At 42.6% G+C, this 25608-nt stretch overlaps 1 protein-coding gene across 1 annotated transcript; it reads right to left on the bottom strand.

Moving 5' to 3' along the window:
* Nucleotides 1-5232: 5232 nt before the first annotated feature.
* LOC110492411 (synapsin-2) lies at nucleotides 5233-24046 on the bottom strand. The gene is made up of 12 exons (XM_021566705.3): nucleotides 23501-24046; nucleotides 23044-23398; nucleotides 10651-10708; nucleotides 10359-10450; nucleotides 9945-10101; nucleotides 9753-9842; nucleotides 9578-9640; nucleotides 9354-9496; nucleotides 9055-9129; nucleotides 8623-8725; nucleotides 8066-8215; nucleotides 5233-7744 (listed from the first exon to the last, which is right to left on the bottom strand). The coding sequence occupies exons 2-12, from the start codon at nucleotides 23394-23396 to the stop codon at nucleotides 7616-7618; spliced, it is 1413 nt and encodes a 470-aa protein (XP_021422380.2). The 5' UTR covers nucleotides 23397-23398; nucleotides 23501-24046; the 3' UTR covers nucleotides 5233-7615.
* Between the last annotated feature and the right edge of the window lie 1562 nt (nucleotides 24047-25608).

Here is a 25608-nt window from a genome sequence, read left to right as displayed (position 1 = left end):
ACAGGTCATAGAAAAGAGCAGCAGCACTGAACTAGACTCCAGTCCTATCTACCTACAGGTTATAGAAAAGAGCAGAAGCACTGAACTAGACTCCAGTCCTATCTACCTACAGGTCATAGAAAAGAGCAGCAGCACTGAACTAGACTCCAGTCCTATCTACCTACAGGTTATAGAAAAGAGCAGCAGCACTGAACTAGACTCCAGTCCTATCTACCTACAGGTTATAGAAAAGAGCAGCAGCACTGAACTAGACTCCAGTCCTATCTACCTACAGGTTATAGAAAAGAGCAGCAGCACTGAACTAGACTCCAGTCCTATCTACCTACAGGTTATAGAAAAGAGCAGAAGCACTGAACTAGACTCCAGTCCTATCTACCTACAGGTTATAGAAAAGAGCAGCAGCACTGAACTAGACTCCAGTCCTATCTACCTACAGGTTATAGAAAAGAGCAGCAGCACTGAACTAGACTCCAGTCCTATCTACCTACAGGTTATAGAAAAGAGCAGCAGCACTGAACTAGACTCCAGTCCTATCTACCTACAGGTTATAGAAAAGAGCAGAAGCACTGAACTAGACTCCAGTCCTATCTACCTACAGGTTATAGAAAAGAGCAGCAGCACTGAACTAGACTCCAGTCCTATCTACCTACAGGTCATAGAACATTTGTTATTTTAGTGTTTGTCCAGTAGGTTTCCTCAAGGAGAAAGCAGCCACTTCTATGTCAAAGATAATAAAACAAAAACACTATTGTAAATACTACAGTATACTACAGTAATGTCTGCAAAAACACTACAGGAAATACTACATTCATGTCCGCAAAAACACTACACTAAATACTACAGTAAAGTCCGCTAAAACACTACAGTGAATACTATAGTATATAAATATCAGGGGCACAACTTTGGTTTTAGAAGTGGGGGGGGGGGGGGCATCATTTATTTATTCATACATTTTATTTTTCAGTCAGATAAACATTCCAAACAGTCTACCTGACCGCTTGGATGCATCTGCATGGTCCTAAAGCACACTGTTGCCTTGTTTTGTATCAAAAATGCAATTTCAGAATGTGGGGGGGGGGGGGGGGACAACTGGCAGCTTTATTAAATAAATAGTACTTGCAAAACACCAGTCTCAACAGTGAACAGGCGACTCCGGGATGCTAGGCAGAGTTGCAAAGAAAAAGCCATATCTCAGACTGGCCAATAAAAAGAAAAGATTAAGATGGGCAAAAGAACACAGACACTGGACAGAGGAACTCTGCCTCGAAGGTCAGCATCCCGGAGTTGCCTCTTCACTGTTGACATTGAGACTGGTGTTTTGCGGGTATTATTTAATGAAGCTGCTAGTTGAAGACTTGTGAGGCATCTCAAACTAGACACTCTAATGTACTTGTCCTCTTGCTCAGTTGTGCACCGGGGCCTTCCACTTCTCTCTCTATTCTGGTTAGAGCCAGTTTGCGCTGTTCTGTGAAGGAAGTAGTACACAGCGTTGTACCAGATCTTCAGTTTCTTGGCAATTTCTCGCATGGAATAGCCTTCATTTCTCAGAACAAGAGTAGACTGACAAGTTTTAGAAGAAAGTTATTTGTTTCTGGCCATTTTGAGCCTGTAATTAAACCCACAAATTCTGATGCTCCAGATACTCAAATAGTCTAAAGAAGGCAAGTTTTATTGCTTCTTTAAATCGAGACAACAGTTTTCACCTGTGCTAACATAATTGCAAAAGGGTTTTCTAATGATCAATTAGCCTTTTAAAATGATAAACTTGGATTAGCTAACACAAGGTGCCATTGGAACACAGTAGTGATGGTTGCTGATAATGGGCCTCTGTAGACCATAACAAATCATCTGTTTCCAGCTACAATAGTAATTTACAACATTAACAATGTCTACGCTGTATTTCTGATCAATTTGATGTTATTTTAATGGACAAGAAATGTGCTTTTCTTTCAAAAACAAGGACATTTCTAAGTGACCCCAAACTTTTGAACGGTAGTGTACATCTCAGGACAAATATAAGCACCCCTTAAATCATGTCATTGATTGTAGCCTTAGCCTGCATCACTATGTTGTTTAACCTTACCTCTGAGCACACTCAATATTCCTATAATGAAATAGCATATATGTATCTAGATAAACAGGAAGAAGGTTATTGTAACACTTTGTGATACAGAGGTCAATGAAACAGAGACTGGTTTCGTTACACCACTTTTCATTCCCTCTGTTTCAGGGTTAGTCAACCTGCACTGTGTCTAGTCAGAGAGCCAGACCTGCAAAAGACTTCCTCAAGTTGCGTATGGTCTCGGCCTTGGCCACGTCTTCACTGGCTGTGCGAAAGAAGGATGTTTCCTTCAGGCCAAAGGCATTGGTCAGGGACTGAGATTTACTGAAAATGTTTTTGTAGTGATTATAATCAGAAGAAGTAGTAAGCCAAATACCAAATAACATCACCAATTGACTGTAGAGTATTATAGTTATTATAGTTATTAGATACAGGCTATTATGTTTGGTTTAACCTTGTAATTACGTCAAAACTAGGTACAGTGCCTTGCGAAAGTATTCGGCCCCCTTGAACTTTGCGACCTTTTGCCACATTTCAGGCTTCAAACATAAAGATATAAAACTGTATTTTTTTTGTGAAGAATCAACAACAAGTGGGACACAATCATGAAGTGGAATGACATTTATTGGATATTTCAAACTTTTTTAACAAATCAAAAACTGAAAAATTGGGCGTGCAAAATTATTCAGCCCCCTTAAGTTAATACTTTGTAGCGCCACCTTTTGCTGCGATTACAGCTGTAAGTCGCTTGGGGTATGTCTCTATCAGTTTTGCACATCGAGAGACTGACATTTTTTCCCATTCCTCCTTGCAAAACAGCTCGAGCTCAGTGAGGTTGGATGGAGAGCATTTGTGAACAGCAGTTTTCAGTTCTTTCCACAGATTCTCGATTGGATTCAGGTCTGGACTTTGACTTGGCCATTCTAACACCTGGACATGTTTATTTTTGAACCATTCCATTGTAGATTTTGCTTTATGTTTTGGATCATTGTCTTGTTGGAAGACAAATCTCTGTCCCAGTCTCAGGTCTTTTGCAGACTCCATCAGGTTTTCTTCCAGAATGGTCCTGTATTTGGCTCCATCCATCTTCCCATCAATTTTAACCATCTTCCCTGTCCCTGCTGAAGAAAAGCAGGCCCAAACCATGATGCTGCCACCACCATGTTTGACAGTGGGGATGGTCTGTTCAGGGTGATGAGCTGTGTTGCTTTTACGCCAAACATAACGTTTTGCATTGTTGCCAAAAAGTTCAATTTTGTTTTCATCTGACCAGAGCACCTTCTTCCACATGTTTGGTGTGTCTCCCAGGTGGCTTGTGGCAAACTTTAAACAACACTTTTTATGGATATCTTTAAGAAATGGCTTTCTTCTTGCCACTCTTCCATAAAGGCCAGATTTGTGCAATATACGACTGATTGTTGTCCTATGGACAGAGTCTCCCACCTCAGCTGTAGATCTTTGCAGTTCATCCAGAGTGATCATGGGCCTCTTGGCTGCATCTCTGATCAGTCTTCTCCTTGTATGAGCTGAAAGTTTAGAGGGACGGCCAGGTCTTGGTAGATTTGCATTGGTCTGATACTCCTTCCATTTCAATATTATCGCTTGCACAGTGCTCCTTGGGATGTTTAAAGCTTGGGAAATCTTTTTGTATCCAAATCCGCCTTTAAACGTTTTCACAACAGTATCTCGGACCTGCCTGGTGTGTTCCTTGTTCTTCATGATGCTCTCTGCGCTTTTAACGGACCTCTGAGACTATCACAGTGCAGGTGCATTTATACGGAGACTGGATTACACACAGGTGGATTGTATTTATCATCATTAGTCATTTAGGTCAACATTGGATCATTCAGAGATCCTCACTGAACTTCTAGAGAGAGTTTGCTGCACTGAAAGTAAAGGGGCTGAATAATTTTGCACGCCCAATTTTTCAGTTTTTGATTTGTTAAAAAAGTTTGAAATATCCAATAAATGTCGTTCCACTTCATGATTGTGTCCCACTTGTTGTTGATTCTTCACAAAAAAATACAGTTTTATATCTTTATGTTTGAAGCCTGAAATGTGGCAAAAGGTCGCAAAGTTCAAGGGGGCCGAATACTTTCGCAAGGCACTGTATATTCAAAGTGTTGCTGCCAATGTACTCTTACTTCAGCGGTGGATGTGTCTGTGCCTTTTCCTCTACTGTTGGCTGTTCTACCACTGGAGGCTGGTTCTTCTCAGGACTGGTGGCCTTTACTTGTGCCTGAGTCGGTGATTCATTTTGGGGTTGGGCCTGTGGCTCAGGCTGGGGTTGGACTGAGGCCTGTGGAGGAGCCTGGGACTCGGGTTGGACCTGAGGTGCTGAGTTGAGCTGTCTTGGTTGTGCAGGCTTGTCAGGCTGTGCTGGAGGTGGTAGTGGTTGTTGAGCATCCAGTCCTCCTGGTCTGGGCTTGGCCTGACTCGCTGACTGGGGATGGGGCTGCTATGTGGTTGAGGTAGGCCTCTGGCTTGAGTCTTTAGCAGAAGCTTTAGGCGATGACTTTGGAGCAGGCCTGGGACTTTGTAATAGGGATCCTTGGGGTTCCAGACAGCCCTCTAATTTTAGTACAAGAAATACTTAATGATATGATCACACTTTTGCAGGGGAGAGAGTATATTGAATCATGTACCAAAGGCTTTGAATTTTAGTCTGTACCCTTTTCACATTTGTATTGGTCATTTTGTCCCTAAAACCATGTGACAATAACAGTAGACAGTCTAGAATCAACACTGGTCAATGGAGGAGGTAAAAGTTACAAGATAAAGAAACACAAAGCAGGGAGGATAGGATGTTACAATAATGCAGATATCTGTCATGCATGAGAAGCAATGCAATGTGGGGTGCACATGCTTCATGAGGGTATAGATGGAGGGGTTTTGACAAACCAATATGTTTGCTCATTTATTTGGTTTTCCAAACTTTAATAATATGATATGATAAATACATACTTTGACTACCATTAGTAGGCCTTTCTTCACCTGTGTTTGTTGGTCTTCTTGCTCCTCATATCTTTCTATAAACTGACATTTTAAAGGAGTCTCCCTTTCCAATATATATACTGTACATAGTGACACAATATAGGCTGATTTGCTCGTTGATATAGGCCTAGTATTTTTTATACAACCATAACAAATACGGCAACACAGACTGAACATATATTGCAAAGGAAGCTTTATTGCCAGTGACAGGGGGAAAATATCAATGTGGGGTCTGTTTCTATAATATATTGTTATCTGTACTGGACTTTTTCAAACAGTTCAACACTAGTTCCAAGAGTGCACACTTAACAGGTAGTAGCAACCCTGGTCCCAAATAGCTGCAAAATCTCAACTAGCAAAGGATTTTCACCTGGGCAGGATGGCTGATTTTGAATTTCCCCCGACAATTACTCCTTTAAATCAATCAATTACACAACAACTATGTCACTATGCAACTATTAAGGACCTTGGTGGCGCCGCTCTATCCTCACTTTTGTAGATGGATAGAGCGTCATGGCATTTTACTCCACAAATGAAAACACAAAACCATAAAGCCACAGGCAAGGCTTTTACAGGGTTACTCACTGGGTTAGGCTATCTGCACAGACACAATGTTATTTCATACACCTAGGAAAATAACTTGCACACTGAGCTTGACAAACATAGTTTGTTTGTATAATTCTGTTAGTAACAAAGTGTTTTAGAATGGGACACACATTTACAATTATCTTGATGTAGATGTATTCTTAGTTTCACCAAATAGGACACATGCATGGCTTCTAATAACTACTACTTAATGCAAGTGTTTTTCATTTACAACCGTGTTAGCTATGGGAAAATGTTTGCATCCCACTTGTGAATATAGCTCTATGAATAGATTATGGTAGAAGATCTGGTACTAAAAATATAAAGAATATATAGTTAAAAACATATATATATTGCACTCTCCATTAACTCAGTATGAGTATGATAAGGCAAATATGTCAAAGAATCTTTAAATGGCAGTAACATAAGCATAACTCCACGCATATCATCACTGCAATACACAGCAGCATCACCATCATCATGGCCACGCCACTACGGTCATTGATATTAAGCCTGGACGATATGTGTATGGAGATATCAGAAACCTTATACCTAGTCATTTAAATATATTATGTAAAACCTTGACTATTTTACTGAAGCACAATTTAGTTTTTCTACTTGACAACATAATTGAAAGTGACAGGACTAATTGGATTACTTTACTTCCTGAAATATCACAAACACATGCATCATAGGCCTAAGAGGAAATGGTTATTACTGTAATCTTATTAGATAATGGACACAACTCTAGAGTCATTCTGTTAACAAATCTTAATGAGAGCATTCTACTATCACAGTTACTCTCTAACTCTACCACAAGCTCTCCTCTTTCCTGATCCAACTGCAGCTGCCACAAACCAGTCCCATATATTTACAGTGGGGGACTGTGATTATAAGTGCTGAGTGATAACAAAAGTCAAATATTTATTTTCTCTCAAAAGCTAGAGTAGTCTATTGTAATTTTGTAAGTTATCTAATATGTTTGTCCTCATACACATGAAGACATCTATGGCTGTGTTCTGTGCATAGAGACAGTTTATAGAACTGTCAAAGAACTGTCTTGCTAGGAGTCGGTTGAATAGCAACCTTCACTGAGCGTAGTATGGGTAGTCTATCTGCTAATAATGGATAAAGGAACAGCAACTACGTTTCATGTCTCCAACCTCCTAATCAACGAAGGTCTACTTAGATGTGATCTGGCTGTATGTATTGGTGTGCTCATCAGCTTTCTTGGCACTAACACTTGGTTGTTTATGTAGAACCTATACAATATGTATTCCATATTATGACACATTCACAATGCATAAATCACAGGGACAGTAGTTTGGAACTATACCAGTGATGTCACTAAAGAAACATCCTGATTGATCATCTGACATTTAAAAACATACTGTTACCTTCCTTCGTATCATTCATGCAAAACCAAAAAGAAATACCTATTATATTAGTAAATGTATGAAAATAATCACCAATACAGTCATACGCACACACATTTACATATTGACATATACACAAACGTCAAACTGCACGATAAACCAGTTTGACAATATCTAAAAGTACACACCAAAATGGAGAAATAAACAGGGGGGTTTAGAGGGAGGTCAGATTATGAATAAGGACTGAATCAAACATTGGGCACACACAGCAGCACTGGACTCAGTGTAGGCACAATCTGCTTATTACACCGTCAACAACAGCCCCAAAGAAAACCACGGCTACAGAGAAACAGAGGCGACCGTTACAAGCACACTAAATCAACAGGGAAACAAGTGGACAGTACATCTTGACACTGCATAGAGGAAAAACACTGTCCATGCCAGCAGTACATTCTGGACCAAACTAACACCAGCCAGATCTCAGTCCGTCTACCGTCTCTCCACTCCCCAACCCCCTCCCCTCCTCTCTGCTTTGTGTTCAGCTAATGTACGTCATCATCATTTCAATATTACATAGACTTCCTCTCTGGCGGGCTAATTAGTTGGCCTGGACGGGTTTTGGCCCCACTGCAACGCCATTACAGTCGAGAATGTACTGCAGACAACCTTGAGGAGGGCGTGTAGCGCCAGTCTTGGGATCAACCACCAGGTCCTTCTGGCCACCACTCTGCAAACACATAAAACTAAGTGATACTCCCAGAGACACTACAGTTAAATGTCCTTATGACACAGTTCTGTTTTCATACTGCTTTAAACAATGTACTTTTCAAACAAGAATATGGATCCAATGTTGGTTTTATACAAATCTGGTAATACACAAAGGCTATAAACAAAATGTATACACTAGTTACTAAGACACAGTAATATGGATGTTATACACTGAACTGTAATACAGGTAAAGGCTCTCAAACAGGATTTCCTAAAAGCCTGTGAGACTATGACTGATCATATTCCCATACAGTGGTGTATGTAGCCTACTGCACCATACCTGTGATGGCTGCATGGTGGTTGGTCTGTTAGAGGACCCCGCGGGTGTCCGTCCTACTGCCTGGTTCATCTTGGCTATCACCATGTCAGTGATGAGCTGCCTGTCCTCTGCCTGATGCTCTCCTACTAGCGACATGGACGACCCCACCACCTGACACACACGGAAGATGGTAATACTACCAGAGGAAAAGAAGATGGACGTGGAGTAGGTTATGGAGGAAGGACAGTAGATTGTGAATCACATTTGGTTAAAGTGAAGGTTTAACTGAATGGTTCGGAACTATGTTTGGATACCATCCCATGTTCTCAACAGTTGTGCCATCTGTGAAACATGTCTAGGCTGCTGTTCCCATAACAACCAGATAGCGACCTAACAAGGATATGGAATACATCAATACATTGGTTAACAAAGATGTTGAATATTTCAAAATATTTAATAAGAGAACTGCCTCAGTGTGTTGAGAGCAGCTGAATAATTAAATAATTAAATAATTAATCATAAAAATTCCTGCAATATTTCAGGCGCTGTGAATTTTACACTTACTAGGGAACACCTACCTCAGTGATGTAATCTTTCGCATCCTTTCCATGAATGGCTTTGACAGCACAGATATCCAACCCTCCGAAGATCTCTGAGCAGGTGTCAACCCACAGCTTGTACCTGAACACAGGCCAAGGAGTACAGATCTGACACTAAGTGGTCTTACATAGTGTCACATACAAGGAGAAGTGTGATGCTATTTAATAGAGATAATTTGCATGTAGGAGTGTAATTACTCAAATGGCTTATCAATTTTGTATCATTCAGAGAGAACACAGTACAGAGTGCTAACTTGAATCAATACAGCCATTTACATTGTAGCATAATGAGCTACATGAATGATAATTGACTTTGGTAATGAGACAGGCCATTGTCTGAGATTCCCTTGTCTTGTCCTTTTAGAAAGGAAGCATTGTCAGTGATGCTGTACTGCTGTTAAGGACTCATACCTGTCAGTCATGGCCACTTGTTCCAACATGGCTGAGCCTGTGTTGCTCTTCCAGTTGCCAGAGATTGAGGTCCTCCTATAACGTATGAGACATTATACAAATGGTAAACATCCCTGTTGATTGTTAATTCAAGGATTCACAAATTCAATAGTCTTGGATTAATTCGATTACACTTCTAGATTATTGGAAAAAAAGTCAGATCCTTATGCTAAATGTGGAACATTTAAAGGTTCCCAGATGTTTACATTTGCTTACAACAGAGGAATAATCATGAATACAAAATGAGGAATAGTACGTACATGTAAGCCTTGTAGTCACTGCCAATCTTCTGAATTCTGATGTCGTACTTGGAGTCGATGAGGGGCTCTGTGGTGGTGTAGGTCTGGGTGAGAGCCACCACACTGACTATGTCCTGGAACTTACTGTGGTTATCCACCTTCACCTGGACACAACACACACCACCTTCCACTAGCAGCCCCACAGTCTACAGAATAACAACATCAAGCCTTAATAACATCATTACCTTTCCTACTCCCGAGTGAGCGTGTCCAATTTTCACAACTACAGGAAACGTTGGCATGGTAACCTGAGTGATAAACCGTCAGACATGATTGTTTTATGCCTGGTTTCATGATACAATGAAGAAAAACAAGTCCACATTAACGGCTACATTATAGAAGACATGATTACGTTCTCACCATCTCCTTGTAGTTGGGATAGAAGGTCTGTTCGATCAGAGGGAACTTCTCTGCACCAAGCTTCCTGTAGGTGCTTATTAGCTGTGCAAACTAGAGACAAACAGACATCCATTAGTGAAGTTATGCCACTGACTTAAGACACAAATAAACAAGTCTCACGCATTGCACGCAGCCAGCCTTCTGTCTTCCTACCGCCCAGGGCTTGTCGCACAGGTTGTAGATGGACTCCAGGGAGTTGATACTGGGGATGCCCCCATACTGCAGACCAATGATCATGTTACGGAAGTCCTCATTCTGGGTCATACTGAAGGCGTGTTGGCGGATGAGGACAAAGTCAGGCTTGAATGACCTGTAAAACATAAATACACAGATGCTTCAGAGAGAAATTAAAACTGGGTTGACCTTCACATGTAAAGTGAACCATGTCACATTTTCAGATTCCATGTTGGAGTATTGAGTGTGTTGCTTATGAAAAAGTGTCTATGTGGTGTGTGTCTTGTGGTGTGTGTGTGTGTGTGTGTGTGTGTGTGTGTGTGTGTGTGTGTGTGTGTGTGTGTGTGTGTGTGTGTGTGTGTGCGTGCATGCGCACATCTGCACGTGTCTCACCTGGCCACCCTGGTACCGTTCCTCAGAACCTGCATGTCCACATTACAGGACCCGTTGGAGTGCGCTATGACGTTGATCTCACTGAACTCAGCCTGCATGGTAGAAAAACATACAGATCCATCTGATTAACTGAACGTATATCAATAGTTATGAATACGGCACAGATCAGAGGAGGCTGGTGGGTGGAGCTATATATGTATTGGCTGGAATGGAATAAAAGTTTCTATGTAGACAACTCTATCTGAGACAGGTGCCAAAAGTAAATCGATGCAGTTTGCCAAATGAGGCTTACCTGTTCGACTTTGATGTCATAATCTCTGTGTACTTTCTTCCCTCTGAAGAGTTTGGCCCTAGGCAACAGGGAAGATAAATTGATGAACCTTTAGAGGACATGATGAGATAACACTGATAGATCCTTCTGCTATTGAGTCCTTGTGATCACGTTTCTCTGTGAACACCTTCCATCAATTTACAATCACAAATATTGAATAAGACACTTCATTGACTTTAAAATGTATCAATATGGATTTTATGGAGCAAAGACTTTAAATACACACCACACCATTACCCAAACATTCTGTCTTGTGACACATTCCCCTCAGATAAACATGTCATGGAGAATTGTTAACGTGATAAAGTCAAGGTAGTGACATATTCACTACTAATCACTTTATGTTTTGATTTGTTTTTGTCCTTTATGAAATGTAAGTGTTGCAGCGTTTGCTTCCATCTAGTGGATCGTTACTGAATGGTGCATTGTAGTCAAAAGCCCTCGGAACGAGATACATTTTATAATTCCATAAAATGATCTTGGTCTTTGTCCAAGAAAAAAGTGTTTGTTTGGTGGATCTTAGTCTACTGAATGCATCCAGTGTTAATATCCGCTTAGCATCAAGCTACAGAGGTACTGGCACTCATTCCCTGCAGACAGGCAGGCTGGCCATTATTGAACACACACATTTATTGATTTTTTATTTATTGATTTATTTAAGTCAGTTAAGAACAAATTCTTATTTTCAATGACGTCCTAGGAACAGTGGGTTTACTGCCTGTTCAGGGGCAGAACGACAGATTTATACCTTGTCAGCTCGGGGGTTTGAACTTGCAACCTTCCGGTTACTAGTCCAACGCTCTAACCACAACCATTACCCTGGCGCCTAACGGACAAAGAGAGGAGACCTTCGTCATGCTCTTAAAGTGATGAGCGATAGGAAGGGAGGTTAATCAATGGAGACAAACTTGGTGACCTGAAACAAACTAGGTGTCAGGGGACTGTTGAAAGCATTGCCTCTCCTCAATGTTGCCACGGTGTTGCTCCTAGCCAATGAACTATGTCAAGCTTTTCAACGGACAAAACCTCAACTGGAACCGTGCTGTAGAGTAGTGTACAATATCAATGGGATATTCCTCCACTAAAGATTACAAAATGGCTGTTCTCTATGGAGGTCTAAAAACCCAAATAGTCCTATGACAAACCTTCTCTAAAATGTTGCTGTATAGTTCAATGGCCAAAGTAATCTAAATGTGATGCAATTAGGCCTACAGTAGAGCCATACAAGGTTTCAATGACCAGCATATTTTCCACTTTCTATTGAAATGACACATAGCAGTGTGCAGCAAAGTCTACTAGCAGAAGAAAAATACAATGGGAAAAATGATTTGATATATCTGCTACTTGTTTGTTTCACGTCAGTACCGTATGTCAAACACACCCTAGTGAGGACTGGCTGAATAATTTATTGCTGATCTAATTTGAGTCGGGGATTTATCTGTGGCTGTGGAGGAAAACAATCATCTGAATACGAGTCACAGCAGCAGAGACACAGGGAATGAAAATCCTGTAGATGATCCGTGTTATGATACATGGATATATGTGGTGCAGCCTAAGACACGACTCAGAGACAGAACCTCAATGACAATGTCTGACATTTTAGATAGGTCCGTGTTGGTGTAAGGAATGGGTGTCACGACTGTCTCCCTGATTCAGTTCCTACTTGTGGAGGATGAATGTATGTGTATAGCGGAGGGGGTTCAGAATCACACTCACATGATGAGTAACCGTCGCTGACTCCTGAATACCTGCATTAGTTTCCCTAGCTAATGCTTTGGATTTAGCGCAGCAAGTTAACACAGTTTTATTGCGACCAGGAGGCCCAGGTTCAAACAGCAGCTGGTTACTTTACATAGGCCTATGCATTGACAGAGATGATTAAACCCTGACCACCCGGACCACTGCACATGCGAATAACACCTTCCTGCATTGAATGAAGTACATGCCACTTGTGTAGGGCCATAATATGTCTATCAATAACAGCAATACAGTGGCTAGATATTTCAAAGTGATCCATGTAAAATGTCTGGAAAACGACCTGTGCTCAGAACAACAGGTGCTCTGTAGGTAGAGACATTTTTACATTATTTATAAATCAGTGTGGTTCCCATAGTGATGAGTAGTTAGAGATCTAGATAGAGGAAGGAGGCTGATATTGTGATGAAGGTTGAGGTTTGTCCTCTAGAAGAGGACAGTCTGATGCAGCTACTGACGAGTATTAGTTCACTCCAGTTAGAGGAGTACAGCTCAAGTAATGCCTCCTGTCTGTGAGAGCTTTTATCCAGCCATCCATTATAGTCCTATGAATGTATAATTACAATCTACCCTTTAAATATTAAGGAACATATTATGTGAAGAAGCATTCGTAAGGAGAAAAAAACAAATGGTGCATACCAATGTCCTGTAATAGCTCTAATACTCAAATGATCTATGCCCAAGTCCAAGACGGGACAGAAAAGACTGAGTGAGTGAGTGGGGGGGTAGCAGCTACTAAGCTAACATATGGAATAATTTTAAGATGGTCATACCATGGATCATTTAGCTATTTGATGTAGAATTTTAGGACCCCTGTAGTTATATAAAAAATAAATATTGATTTGATTAAATATTGAATGTGGGCTTTACTACTAAGGCCCATAGAAACACATTGAATAACACATTCAGAAATGGCAAAATAGACAGTCAAAAAATTAATCATAAGGAATAAGGTTTTGAAGTCTCTTTCCTATATCTACAGTATAGGAAAACACAGGATATGTTATCTTTTTTTGGACACATATTTAACCCCTTTTTTTGTTGGTACAAAACTACCTCCATACACAGATCTGTGGTACCGGCTTCAGACGGGTCCTGTTGAGCTTGTGGGGGTCGTAGAGCAAAACAGAGAAGCACCATCGCGTTCGTGAAAGTATCATCTTTTCATTGAGTGGTCATAGGAGTTCAGACGCTACATATGTTTTCGTGAAAAGACCCATTTTCGGGATGTCTCCTGGTCTTACAAACAGCGCTGTAGCTCTGTCACGTTCCACCCCAAATGCGGAAGGCCGACACAGGCGCATACTGTGGATTGAGACGCAGCTCATGCAAAAAAACATATCTCTGTCTTAAATTGACAGATTTTTATGGGGATTTTTGTGTTATGTTAATTAGATAGACTTTTAACGATTATGAGTGTGAGAGAGAAAGCGAGAGAGGGCTGGGCAGGACGACAGAGCGGCTGGGACTAACTGCCTTTGTTGATTAGCTGTTTTAGATTAATATGTCAAACAAAGGCAAACTGACTAACAGGCCTATTTTGTCTTAATTTTCCTAGTCAGTATGTGACCTCCACTTTACGACACCGAGTGAATGAGTAATGGCTATCGCTGTCTCTCTACTGTAAGAGGCAAGAGCAAACCTCTGACACTTGTCTGATAAGTGAGACAGTTCCATCTGTCCCTGTATAGCACAGCATTCCTGTCACAAGACAGACCCAATCCTAACTGTAACCATCTGATCCTTTATCAAAGGTTAGGGGAAGCTTCTATTCCTGATTGCCACTCTAATTGAGCAATAAGGTCTGAGTGAGTGTGGTATATGGCAAATATACCACGGCTAAGGGCTGATCTTATGTACGACCCAACGCGGAGTGCCTAGATACAGCACTTAGCCGTGGTATATTGACCATATACTTTAAACCCCTGAGTTGCCATATTGCTATTATAAACTGGTTACCAACGTAATTAGACCAGTAAAAATACGTGTTTTATCATACCCATGGTAAACGGTCTGATATATCCCGGCTTTCAGCCAATCATCATTCAGGGCTCGAACAACCCAGTTTATAATCTCCTATATATTGGTGTTTATTTCTGACTTCAGGAAATTACTTTTATTCTACGTTATCTCCAAACCTCTGAAACAGAGAAGCTCAAGCAGTAGTCCAACTCATCTCACCATGCTAGTATATCAATAAGATCTGAAGAGGCATCTTCAGCATGCCATATTTGTGATACTTCCAGCATAATGGTAATGGTGATCTCGCCTACATGCTTCATTCCTACAACGCACAAACTCAATATAGAACCACTAGTGAGTACGCAATCTTAAAGCTATTTGAAAGTCTGTCAGTCGAGGGGAAATTGCCATGCCACTTCCAACAGGTAGCAGGCAAAGAGCAGCTAGGGAATAGAAGTGCTGCTTTATTTGATGTTTCCTTCTGAGGCAGGATGATATTGCACTGAGCAGCCATTCTGTGAGTGAGTGCTGTCCCATTTCTGTCAGGGTTTCACAAAGGAAGACTGTTCCCTAGATAACACTTTAATAACAGATAATGTGTTGTCCTGGGCCCTTGGCTGTAGTGCATCATAGACAGATCAACTCCAGCTCGACAACCTCTGACACCACGGTACTGCCTTCATACACAGTCGTTCACGGAGTCATGCTAAATGTGTAGAAGGCAGATGCAGATATACAGTGCCTTGCGAAAGTATTCAGCCCCCTTGAACCTTGCGACCTTTTGCCACATTTCAGTCTTCAAACATAAAGATATAAAACTGTATTTTTTTGTGAAGAATCAACAACAAGTGGGACACAATCATGAAGTGGAACGACATTTATTGGATATTTCAAACTTTTTTAACAAATCAAAAACTGAAAAATTGGGCGTGAAAAATTATTCAGCCCCTTTACTTTCAGTGCAGCAAACTCTCTCCAGATGTTCAGTGAGGATCTCTGAATGATCCAATGTTGACCTAAATGACTAATGATGATAAATACAATCCACCCGTGTGTAATCAAGTCTCCGTATAAATGCACCTGCACTGTGATAGTCTCAGAGGTCCGTTAAAAGCGCAGAGAGCATCATGAAGAACAAGGAACACACCAGGCAGGTCCGAGATACTGTTGTGAAGAAGTTTAAAGCCGGATTTGGATACAAAAAGATTTCCCAAGCTTTAAACATCCCAAGGAGCACTGTGCAAGCGATAATATTGAAATGGAAGGAGTATCAGACCACTGCAAATCTACCAAGACCTGGCCGTCCCTCTAAACTTTCAGCTCATACAAGGAGAAGACTGATCAGAGATGCAGCCAAGAGGCCCATGATCATTCTGGATGAACTGCAGAGATCTACAGCTGAGGTGGGAGAAGAAAACCTGATGGAGTCTGCAAAAGACCTGAGACTGGGACGGAGATTTGTCTTCCAACAAGACAATGATCCAAAACATAAAGCAAAATCTGCAATGGAATGGTTCAAAAATAAACATATCCAGGTGTTTGAATGGCCAAGTCAAAGTCCAGACCTGAATCCAATCGAGAATCTGTGGAAAGAACTGAAAACTGCTGTTCACAAATGCTCTCCATCCAACCTCACTGAGCTCGAGCTGTTTTGCAAGGAGGAATGGGAAAAAATTTCAGTCTGTCGATGTGCAAAACTGATAGAGACATACCCCAAGCGACTTACAGCTGTAATCGCAGCAAAAGGTGGCACTACAAAGTATTAACTTAAGGGGGCTGAATAATTTTGCACGCCCAATTTTTCAGTTTTTGATTTGTTAAAAAAGTTTGAAATATCCAATAAATGTCGTTCCACTTCATGATTGTGTCCCACTTGTTGTTGATTCTTCATGTAAGGGCGTTCGTCTGTAGGAGGAAGAGAAGCGGACCAAAGCGCAGCGTGGTGGTTATTCATGGTTTAATAAATCACTACACATGAACAAACTAACAAAAACAAGAAATGTGAAAACGCAAAACAGTCCTATCCTGTGACAACAAACACAGTGACAGGAACAATCACCCACAAACACACAGTGAAACCCAGGCTACCTAAGTATGATTCTCAATCAGAGACAACTAATGACACCTGCCTCTGATTGAGAACCATACTAGGCCGAAAACATAGAACTGCCCCAAAACATAGAAAAACAAACATAGACTACCCACCCAACTCACGCCCTGACCATACTAAATAAATACAAAAACAACGGAAATAGAGGTCAGAACGTGACAGTACCCCCCCCCCCAAAGGTGCGGACTCCGGCCGCAAAACCTTGACCTATAGGGGAGGGTCTGGGTGGGCGTCTGTCCGCGGTGGCGGCTCTGGCGCGGGACGCGGACCCCACTTCGCCATTGTCCTAGTCCGCCTTATTGTCCGCCTCCGTGGCTTACTCACCCTGCCCACCCCTCTCAATGACCCCACTGGACAGAGGGGCTGCTTGGGACAGAGGGGCAGCTGCTCGGGACAGAGGGACAGCTGCTCGGGACAGAGGGGCAGCTGCTCGGGACAGAGGGGCAGCTGCTCGGGACAGAGGGGCAGCTGCTCGGGACAGAGGGGCAGCTGCTCGGGGCAGAGGGGCTCCGGCAGAGGCGCCGGGCAGGCGGGAGGCTCCGGCAGCGGCGCCGGACAGGCGGGAGGCTCCGGCAGAGGCGCCGGACAGGCGGGAGGCTCCGGCAGCGGCGCCGGACAGGCGGGAGGCTCCGGCAGCGGCGCCGGACAGGCGGGAGGCTCCGGCAGAGGCGCCGGACAGGCGGGAGGCTCCGGCAGAGGCGCCGGACAGGCGGGAGGCTCCGGCAGAGGCGCCGGACAGGCGGGAGGCTCCGGCAGAGGCGCCGGACAGGCGGGAGGCTCCGGCAGAGGCGCCGGACAGGCGGGAGGCTCCGGCAGAGGCGCCGGACAGGCGGGAGGCTCCGGCAGCGGCGCCGGGCAGGCGGGAGGCTCCGGCAGCGGCGCCGGACAGGCGGGAGGCTCCGGCAGAGGCGCCGGACAGGCGGGAGGCTCCGGCAGAGGCGCCGGACAGGCGGGAGGCTCCGGCAGCGGCGCCGGGCAGGCGGGAGGCTCCGGCAGAGGCGCCGGACAGGCGGGAGGCTCCGGCAGAGGCGCCGGACAGGCGGGAGGCTCCGGCAGCGCTGGAGAGGAGGAAGGCTCTGGTAGCGCCGGAGAGGCGGGAGACTCCGGCAGCGCTGGAGAGGAGGAAGGCTCTGGACGGATGGGCCGGAGAGACAGCCTGGTACGGGGAGGAGGATGTGAAAACGCAAAACAGTCCTATCCTGTGACAACAAACACAGTGACAGGAACAATCACCCACAAACACACAGTGAAACCCAGGCTACCTAAGTATGATTCTCAATCAGAGACAACTAATGACACCTGCCTCTGATTGAGAACCATACTAGGCCGAAAACATAGAACTGCCCCAAAACATAGAAAAACAAACATAGACTACCCACCCAACTCACGCCCTGACCATACTAAATAAATACAAAAACAACGGAAATAGAGGTCAGAACGTGACACTTCACAAAAAAAATACAGTTTTATATCTTTATGTTTGAAGCCTGAAATGTGGCAAAAGGTCGCAAAGTTCAAGGGGGCCGAATAATTTCGCAAGGCACTGTACCTATTTGGACAAGGGAATTGTACACTTCATGGCGTACATGGAAAGAGGAGTTCATGTAAATGTAAAGCTAGCATAAGAGGCATTTGAAGGCAGCAGTGTCAGACGGTCGATCTGATATACAGGCCTGGGGTCAGTCCTAGAGCCATGATCTCTCCTACAAGGACAGCATAATATATGTGGTACACAGTGGGAGAGTGTCATCATGCTGAAAAAAATGCCCTTTCATATGACTACAGGAGCCAGGATGTATTCACAAAAAAGCTAGAATATCACAGTTGCTATGCCCCAGAAAGACAAATGGCATTCCCACAGAGAACCTGACACTGTGAATTATTTTACCCATTCTTAGAGCAATTACTTCGAAATCAATTTTCATTAGATTAGCTAAATATATAATCACACTAATGGAGGGATGATTTGGCACAATCACTGTCACTGAGGCTAGCTTTGGTCATTATACTAGTGTGCTATTCTCCAGTTTATCACATTTTCAGAACATTCTGTTTTCATCTCTGTTTGGTTTCTAGCAAGTTAATTTGTCCATAGCAACAACTAATCAACAGTCTTATTAAGATAGTTGAGTAGGAGAAAAGGTTTCTTAAATCCCTGAAGTGATAATGCCAAGAAACAAGGACTGTTAGCAACAACATTCATAACTATAATAATAAGGACATAAACTGTGAAAGATGTTTTAGCGCATTGCTACCATAATAATCAGCAGCAGGTTTGTGTTGAGGCCTGAAACCAGTGGTCATAGCCTAGCTTAGCCTTCTGTTGTGTGAGTCTGAAGTATTCCTGTCAGATTCCATTTCAGTCTCTGTCCTAAGGCTACTATACTGCGGCTTGTCAGCCTCTGTCTTTATCTCTTGCACAGGGCACAACATTTCTGACCCAGAAACAGCCCATCTCACTCTGAAACACAACCCTCAAACCCCCTTTAGCCAAGAGTTCAGAGCTGATACCACATGAGGTTGGCCTACAGACTAAAAACAATCAGATCTGAAAACAGAGGAGATGCTGGAAACACTAAAGTTGTAATATATTGTCTGACGTAGATATCTGATCATTTTATGGGTTGAATACTATTCTTGTTCAAACAGAATATCCTGTATTCCAGGATTCTAGACTCAAAGACAATTACGTGATTATATATTCATCACATCCATATCTGTAATTGGGCCTATGCTCTTCATGGTGACATCCGTAAACTAAATGAACAATGAATCACCACCAGACATGCTAATACATATATTTTATTGGGCGCTGAAAGACAAGCTAATGTCGACACAAAAGTAAAACCCTACAGTCAGAAACTGCTCATCCTTATGAAATACAACCGCAAGCTAAAAGGCCAAAGTGTAACGAGAAATTACACAATCAATGGAGCAATCAGACAGAGGCAAACGTTCCCTAGCTAGCTCTCCTATTGTTTAACACATTGCTGTTGTCACCAATCCCAAAGAGTATAAAAGTTGAGAGGGCCTCAGAACTGACTCACTGTTATTGTAGACACATGTAATGTAGCCATGATGCTGAGCCTGAGGCAGGCATTGGGAGCTAGTGGCAGGTCTCTCTAGTGGCGGAAACATGAAACAGGGAGACAGCCAACGATGCCAGGAGAGGCTTCAAATAAAATCAAAAACAATCAAATCAAATTGTATTATTCGTCACACGCTTAATGAATAACAAGTGTAGACTAACAATGAAATGCTTAGCTGGAGAGATCTTTCAGCTGATGGCTCTACAGATGATTTGTGAAAGGTAACATAATTTACTCAGATGTCTTCAATGTTTCCATAACTGTTGACCTTTTGATAAATTCCAGTCTTTTGATGTCAAATCAAATGCTATTTGTCACATGCGGTGAATACAACTTACAGGGAAATGCTTACTTACAAGCTCTTTCCCAACGATGCAGTGTTCAAAATAATTGAGTAAAGACACAAGAGAAATAAAAAACATGCAAGAATGGTGCTATATACAGGGAGTACCAATACCATACCAATGTGTCAGGGTATGAGGTATTTGAGGTAGGTACTGTATATGAATGCAGGGGTAAAGTGGCTAGGCATCAGGATAGATAATAATAATAGTTATTATAATAATATTTAAAAAACAAATTAGCAGCAGTGTATATGATGAGTGAATGTGTACATGTGTGAAAGTGTGTGTGTGTGTGGGGCATCTGTATGCGTGTGTATATATATGTGTGTGGGTTATGTGTGTGTGTGTGTGTGTATATAAGTGTATGTGTGTATGTTAGTGTAAGTATGTCTGAGTGTGTGGATAGTCCTGTGAGTGTGCATAGAGTCAGTGCAAAATGGAGTCAGTGCAGATAGTCCGGTCATGATTCGCATTACTGTATGTGGTATTAGACCGAAAACAATCCAGGTACATTTAATGATTATAGATGCATTCCCATATCCCATAAGAAAACAATGATTACGTTTCTTCTCAGGTTGTTGACTGTCTGCTGTTATGTGGAGCCAAAAGACATGGCATCATTTAAAATGACATGAGTATGATCTTACTAGGATTTATCTGGGTTTCTATTACCTTAATGGGCACCCTCAGACGTGATACAATGTGACGTGTATTCAAATATCTAGCATTACTCAGGCTATATCCGCAGTGCAAGCATAGCGATCATTATTGTTAAAAGGAGCTTGCAATGATTCAACATACACATCAATATCATAAATGCATCTGAAGTATGCCATATGCCAATAAACAGAATCTGTCCACTCTGCCTTTGTTATTGTGATAGCAGCCATTTTGCATGGTGAGATGAATCATACATACACACAGGACTCCTAGAATAGCCACTCTCCAGAAAGCAACATGTCATCTAAATGCAGATGTGTCCCTCAGGCTACAGTTTCCATCTGCATATAGACCACTGTATATAGAACACTGTATATAGACCACTGTATATAGACCACTGTATATAGCCTACTGCACATTGACCACTGTATACAGACCACTGTATATAGACCACTGTATATAGCTGCACATGTCTGAGGAAAATCAGCTGATGCAAATATATCTAGTTAATTTGAATTCACAAGACAAAACACATAGCAAGAATCACAAAATCTAAAAACATCTTCATCCTACCTTCTTCAGGACTCTGCTATGTGATCATGTAGGCCCACTATCTACAATATATCTCGCAATTACCTCTTCAAAGCAGGATATGCGACATGAAGAAGGATGTCTGGCGTGGGATGCTGTGCAGACAGTTATATAAGTTTTTGTCTGTCACTGAAAGGTTCTGTAGAATTCCTTACTGCATAAATCCGCCTTGCCACCATATAGTATATAATAAGTAAATCCTCTCACTCACAACACTGCAGTTGCTATACATTTTACGGAACATTGGAAAAAGAGGCTTGATGTAAAGTAGCTCTTATAGGTGAGGCAATAGCTACCTGTCAGTGCTGCTGTGCCATCCCTTTAAAGGCCCAGTGCAGAATTCAGTTTTCCTGTGTTTTGTATCATATTGTACAACAGCTGATGAAATATACTTCTAAATCTGCAGGGTTTGCATTCTAAATCTGCAGGGCTGCCTGGTGACATCACCAGGCAGTATAAGTTTATATAAACCAATAACAAAGAGAGCTCCAAACCTCTCTGCCAATAACAGCTAGTTTTCTGATTACATATCACTCCCCTTCCTTACTCAGACCACTCCCAGACCATCCTAGCTAAATTCTTACTTGAGAAACAGTTATTTTGCTTAGAAGCTATTTCTGTTTCTTTTTGACCATTTTAATGCAAAACTATTACAGCAAGGTACTTAATTGTTGTCCAGAAATTATTTGATATTGACACAAAAAACAGCTGCATTAGGCCTTTAATATATGCTATTTGCTCTTTGGATTCATGTCATGATCTGCCTTCTCTCCTGCCTGCCTCCTCAACACACAGCATTAAAGAGAGGTGTCCGTCTGAACTAGCATTGTAACGCAGAGCACACACATACCATCCCTTTTAGCTCCATTTCTATTGCTACTACTAGCCTATGTGTATCACCTATTCCTACAATGATGCCATGTGTTGTCTTTGCATGATTGGCCAAAGATAAATTCTGTGGATTGACTCTCTGTAATTGTGGACAGGTGGTCATGTGACCAGGGATCCTATCATTGAGCGGGAAGGGAAAGGAAACCTCACTGATGACTGGAAAGCACTGCAGTCTTTACTCAGTAGCGAAAACACACATGCATTTTCCCATGCTCTCACTGGCTGTTGAATATCATGAAATTGCCTTTCTCAACAATGATGCAAAGCCGTGTTAGAGTACATTGGGTTGATCAGACTCATCAATTAAATGGGTTTAAGTCTGGCGCATGCTCACAGGTGGTTGCAAGAAACTGACCTAATATTAAAAATAGCAGCAGAATTCACATGGGTTTCTTGGAATACCAAGTCAAACATCCTCAAAACATATAGAATTTTCCTCCTGCTGCAATGCCAATCTGTCTTTTTGACATTTCAATCATGTCAAAAAGGGCATAAACCCCTGAATGCCTGTCAATTACTGCAGGAAACCACCGTATTTAGATGAGGCAAGCCATAAAAAGACTCCCTGATGCTGTAATGTCATTAACATGGTGAGTCAGTGGACTTTGTTTCCTCGTCTCCTCCTGAGTAGCTGCATCTGTGTTTTGTTATTAGAGCGACCTGCACTGGCATCAGACCATCCACAGCAGTAACCTGTTCAAATCTTATAAGCGGAGTTGGACGCCATACTTGTTGGCTGACAGGTTGTTTTAACCTTTTCTTTACCACAAGCCAGGACCATCTGAGAGCTCCTCTTTTCAAGAAGGAACCTGAGCAGATGATCAGTTTCACACCAGTGACCTGGCCAAGAGCCGCTCCAATGTTACAGAACACAAACAACACATACAACAACACAATAATTCACATAATTACATTACATCATTTTGCAGCAAGACACAGCATGTTGCCTCACCATTCCTGTTGTGGTTCGTCGATGACCAGGAGGATCTTAAACTTCTTGGGTGTCGTGACCGTGGTCTGCTCCACCAGTCCTGCCGAGGCCGCAGTCTGCTTGACTACGTTGGTGATGGAGCTGAAGAAACCTGCCCCACTGGACTGGGACTGCTGGGGTTTCCTCTCTGGGGCAGGGGAGGGGGTAGGGGAGGTGGCGGGCGGCGTGGTCCCAGCCGTGGGAGACTTGGCTGGGCCTGCTGTAGCTGGGGGTGGAGGCTGAGCAGGGTCAGGCCTCTGGAGGTCTGTCATGTAGCCATTGGGCAGGTTGGAGATGAAGGTGCTGTCAGAGAGGCGTCGGCGCAGGTAGTTCATGGCTGGAGAAGATGGAGGGCTGTTAGAGCAGACAGAACAGACGAATCAACGAGGGCTGGATGTGAAGAGTCCTTAGGGGAACGGTAGAGGCCAAATGATGTCACCTGAGGGACTGATTAATTTGCAGAAGGCGCCACTTCCCAGGGTGCAGCTGGTTGAAGGCTCAGCTCTTCTCCATGCAAACTCCCAGTGAATGTAATGTTTCCTCCCAGCTCAGCCGTGCATCCTCAGAGCTCCCCTCACTGTGGCCGTGACGCTATTCTCCCCCTCAGCCAATCGCATGCCTCTCTGCTAGCCTGAACGACTGCAAGAAATGCTCACTCTCTCCCTCCCTCTTCTCTCCTCCCTACTCCCACTCATTCGTATTGTGTCGTGTCTGCCTCCTCTACCCCTCCCCCATTATGTACTGCCTCACAGGCATCACGTCTTTTCATACCACTGCAAAAAAAAGGGGAAGAGAGGTTTCTAAAGGAAATGCACGAGGTAGTAATATAGAGGAAACCTCCAACACAGCCTGACCCTCTCTCTTCTTATGTTATCTCTGTGTCCGCAGTTGCCTATGCCTAATACAAGCTATGAGAATGGAGAGAGAAAATGGCTGTTTGGTCTGCTCTCAGTGTGGCTTGCAGAAGGAGAGGCAGGCAAGTGGCAGCAGCAGTCCTCTGGGACACCAGCGCATGCTGTAGTGTTAACCCCCTCCTTCATGTTGCCATGTGATGGATTCCTCCCCATGCCTGTTAAGCAGCTAATTTAGCTGAGGAAAGATCCCATGCAGCCATTCTGATTCATCCATGTAGATTTCCCACTAGAGGTGTTTTAAACACAGTATTTTTGGAAATATTTACCTATCTTTACTATTGCACATGACGAGCATGGTTTTTAATGTGGGTGTGTAGAGGTCTGCACAATGTATGATTGCCGGAGATTTGCTCTTGCTGCCATTAGATTAATTCGCATAATACCATGCTCTCTAATTATTTTTTTCAGATAGGCTACTGATCATCAGTCTTTTCTATGGCTTTGATGGTGTAAAATAATATGAATTAGTATAGTCAAATAGTATACAATATACTGCAGCACTGTTTAATATTTGGGGGAGTATTTGTAATAGTATTTGACAAAAGTTAATAAAAAATACAAATGGTTCGCATACACAAATTAAAAAGACTTAGATTCCAATAAAAAATGTGTATGGTATTGCTGTATTAGCTGGTAACCCATTTTGTCAATTGTACATATTGTGGTGTCAATATTTATAAAATGCATTACTCTTGGAATTGATCAACGAATTCACTAGAAAATATAGACTTAAGACATGAAATGCAAAACCTTAACATGGGTTAAATGCTGTATGTCACTGTGCCTACTGCCAATTTGTATGTAGGCTTCTTGTTCACTTGAGATATCATAATGAATTCCCTGCTCTGTCTTGAGTGTTTGATAACGTCCTTAAAAGCCATTGTCAGACAAATGATGTACTGTGAAATACGAAGGAAAACACTAGACTAATGATGACGCTGTACTGTATTTTACGTCACTATTATAGTAGGGCATGAATCTTGTTCTCACACCTAACACATTGGCCTCAGAGGTGCTCTTTCCCTCAGGCAATGTCATTAAATGTCATGCTGCTCCTCCACAGCTCTAAGCTATACGCTGCACCAAGTGTAGAACGCATTGTAACAAGTGGCAGAAAATGTATCTCCATGGAAACTGGCATTAGAAATCTGCTATTCTCTCGGGTAGGGTGATAATTGTAGAGATTGTGGTCAGACCTAATTTATCCAGAAAGGAAGGACACAAGTCTTACTGAGTAGGAGGAACACAGTGGTTGATGTGAGGGTAGAGACTTCTACAAACAACACTAGTAAATGATTATGATCATCCCAGCCCAATAAACACATAGCCTACAAACACATTATACAATATATTGTAGCAAATTCAGGGGGTAGCCCCGACCGGGACTTGAACCCGCGTCCAGTGACTGTCAAGCCAAAACCTTAACAGTTATGCAAAGAGGTTACGAACCTCTTGACAAAGTCGCTACATTACCCCTTTCCTTCAGAACTGCATGTCCCAAAGCGTCTCTATACCAATTCCCTCACATGAACACGCCTCTCCGATGGCCTCACAGACACCAACAGCGAATTTGTGGGGTAGCCCTAAACGGGACTCAAAACCAGGTCCAGCGACTGTCAACAATTACGCCAAG

The sequence above is a fragment of the Oncorhynchus mykiss genome, chromosome 16 (assembly GCF_057628025.1).
Source record: "Oncorhynchus mykiss isolate SJ-2025 chromosome 16, ASM5762802v1, whole genome shotgun sequence".
NCBI lineage: Eukaryota > Metazoa > Chordata > Actinopteri > Salmoniformes > Salmonidae > Oncorhynchus > Oncorhynchus mykiss.
Note: the sequence above shows the minus strand (reverse complement) of the source record. Positions and strands in the feature narration are given on the sequence as shown.

Excerpts from the sequence above, each read along its gene's own strand:
- LOC110492411 (XM_021566705.3), bottom strand. The coding sequence starts at position 23,396 with ATGAACTACCTGCGCCGACGCCTCTCTGACAGCACCTTCATCTCCAAC. Across the intron at positions 10,102-10,358 it reads AACGGTACCAGGGTGGCCAG|GTCATTCAAGCCTGACTTTG; the intron begins GTGAGACACGTG and ends TATGTTTTACAG. Across the intron at positions 8,726-9,054 it reads CAAGTGGCCATGACTGACAG|GTACAAGCTGTGGGTTGACA; the intron begins GTATGAGTCCTT and ends GCCTGTGTTCAG.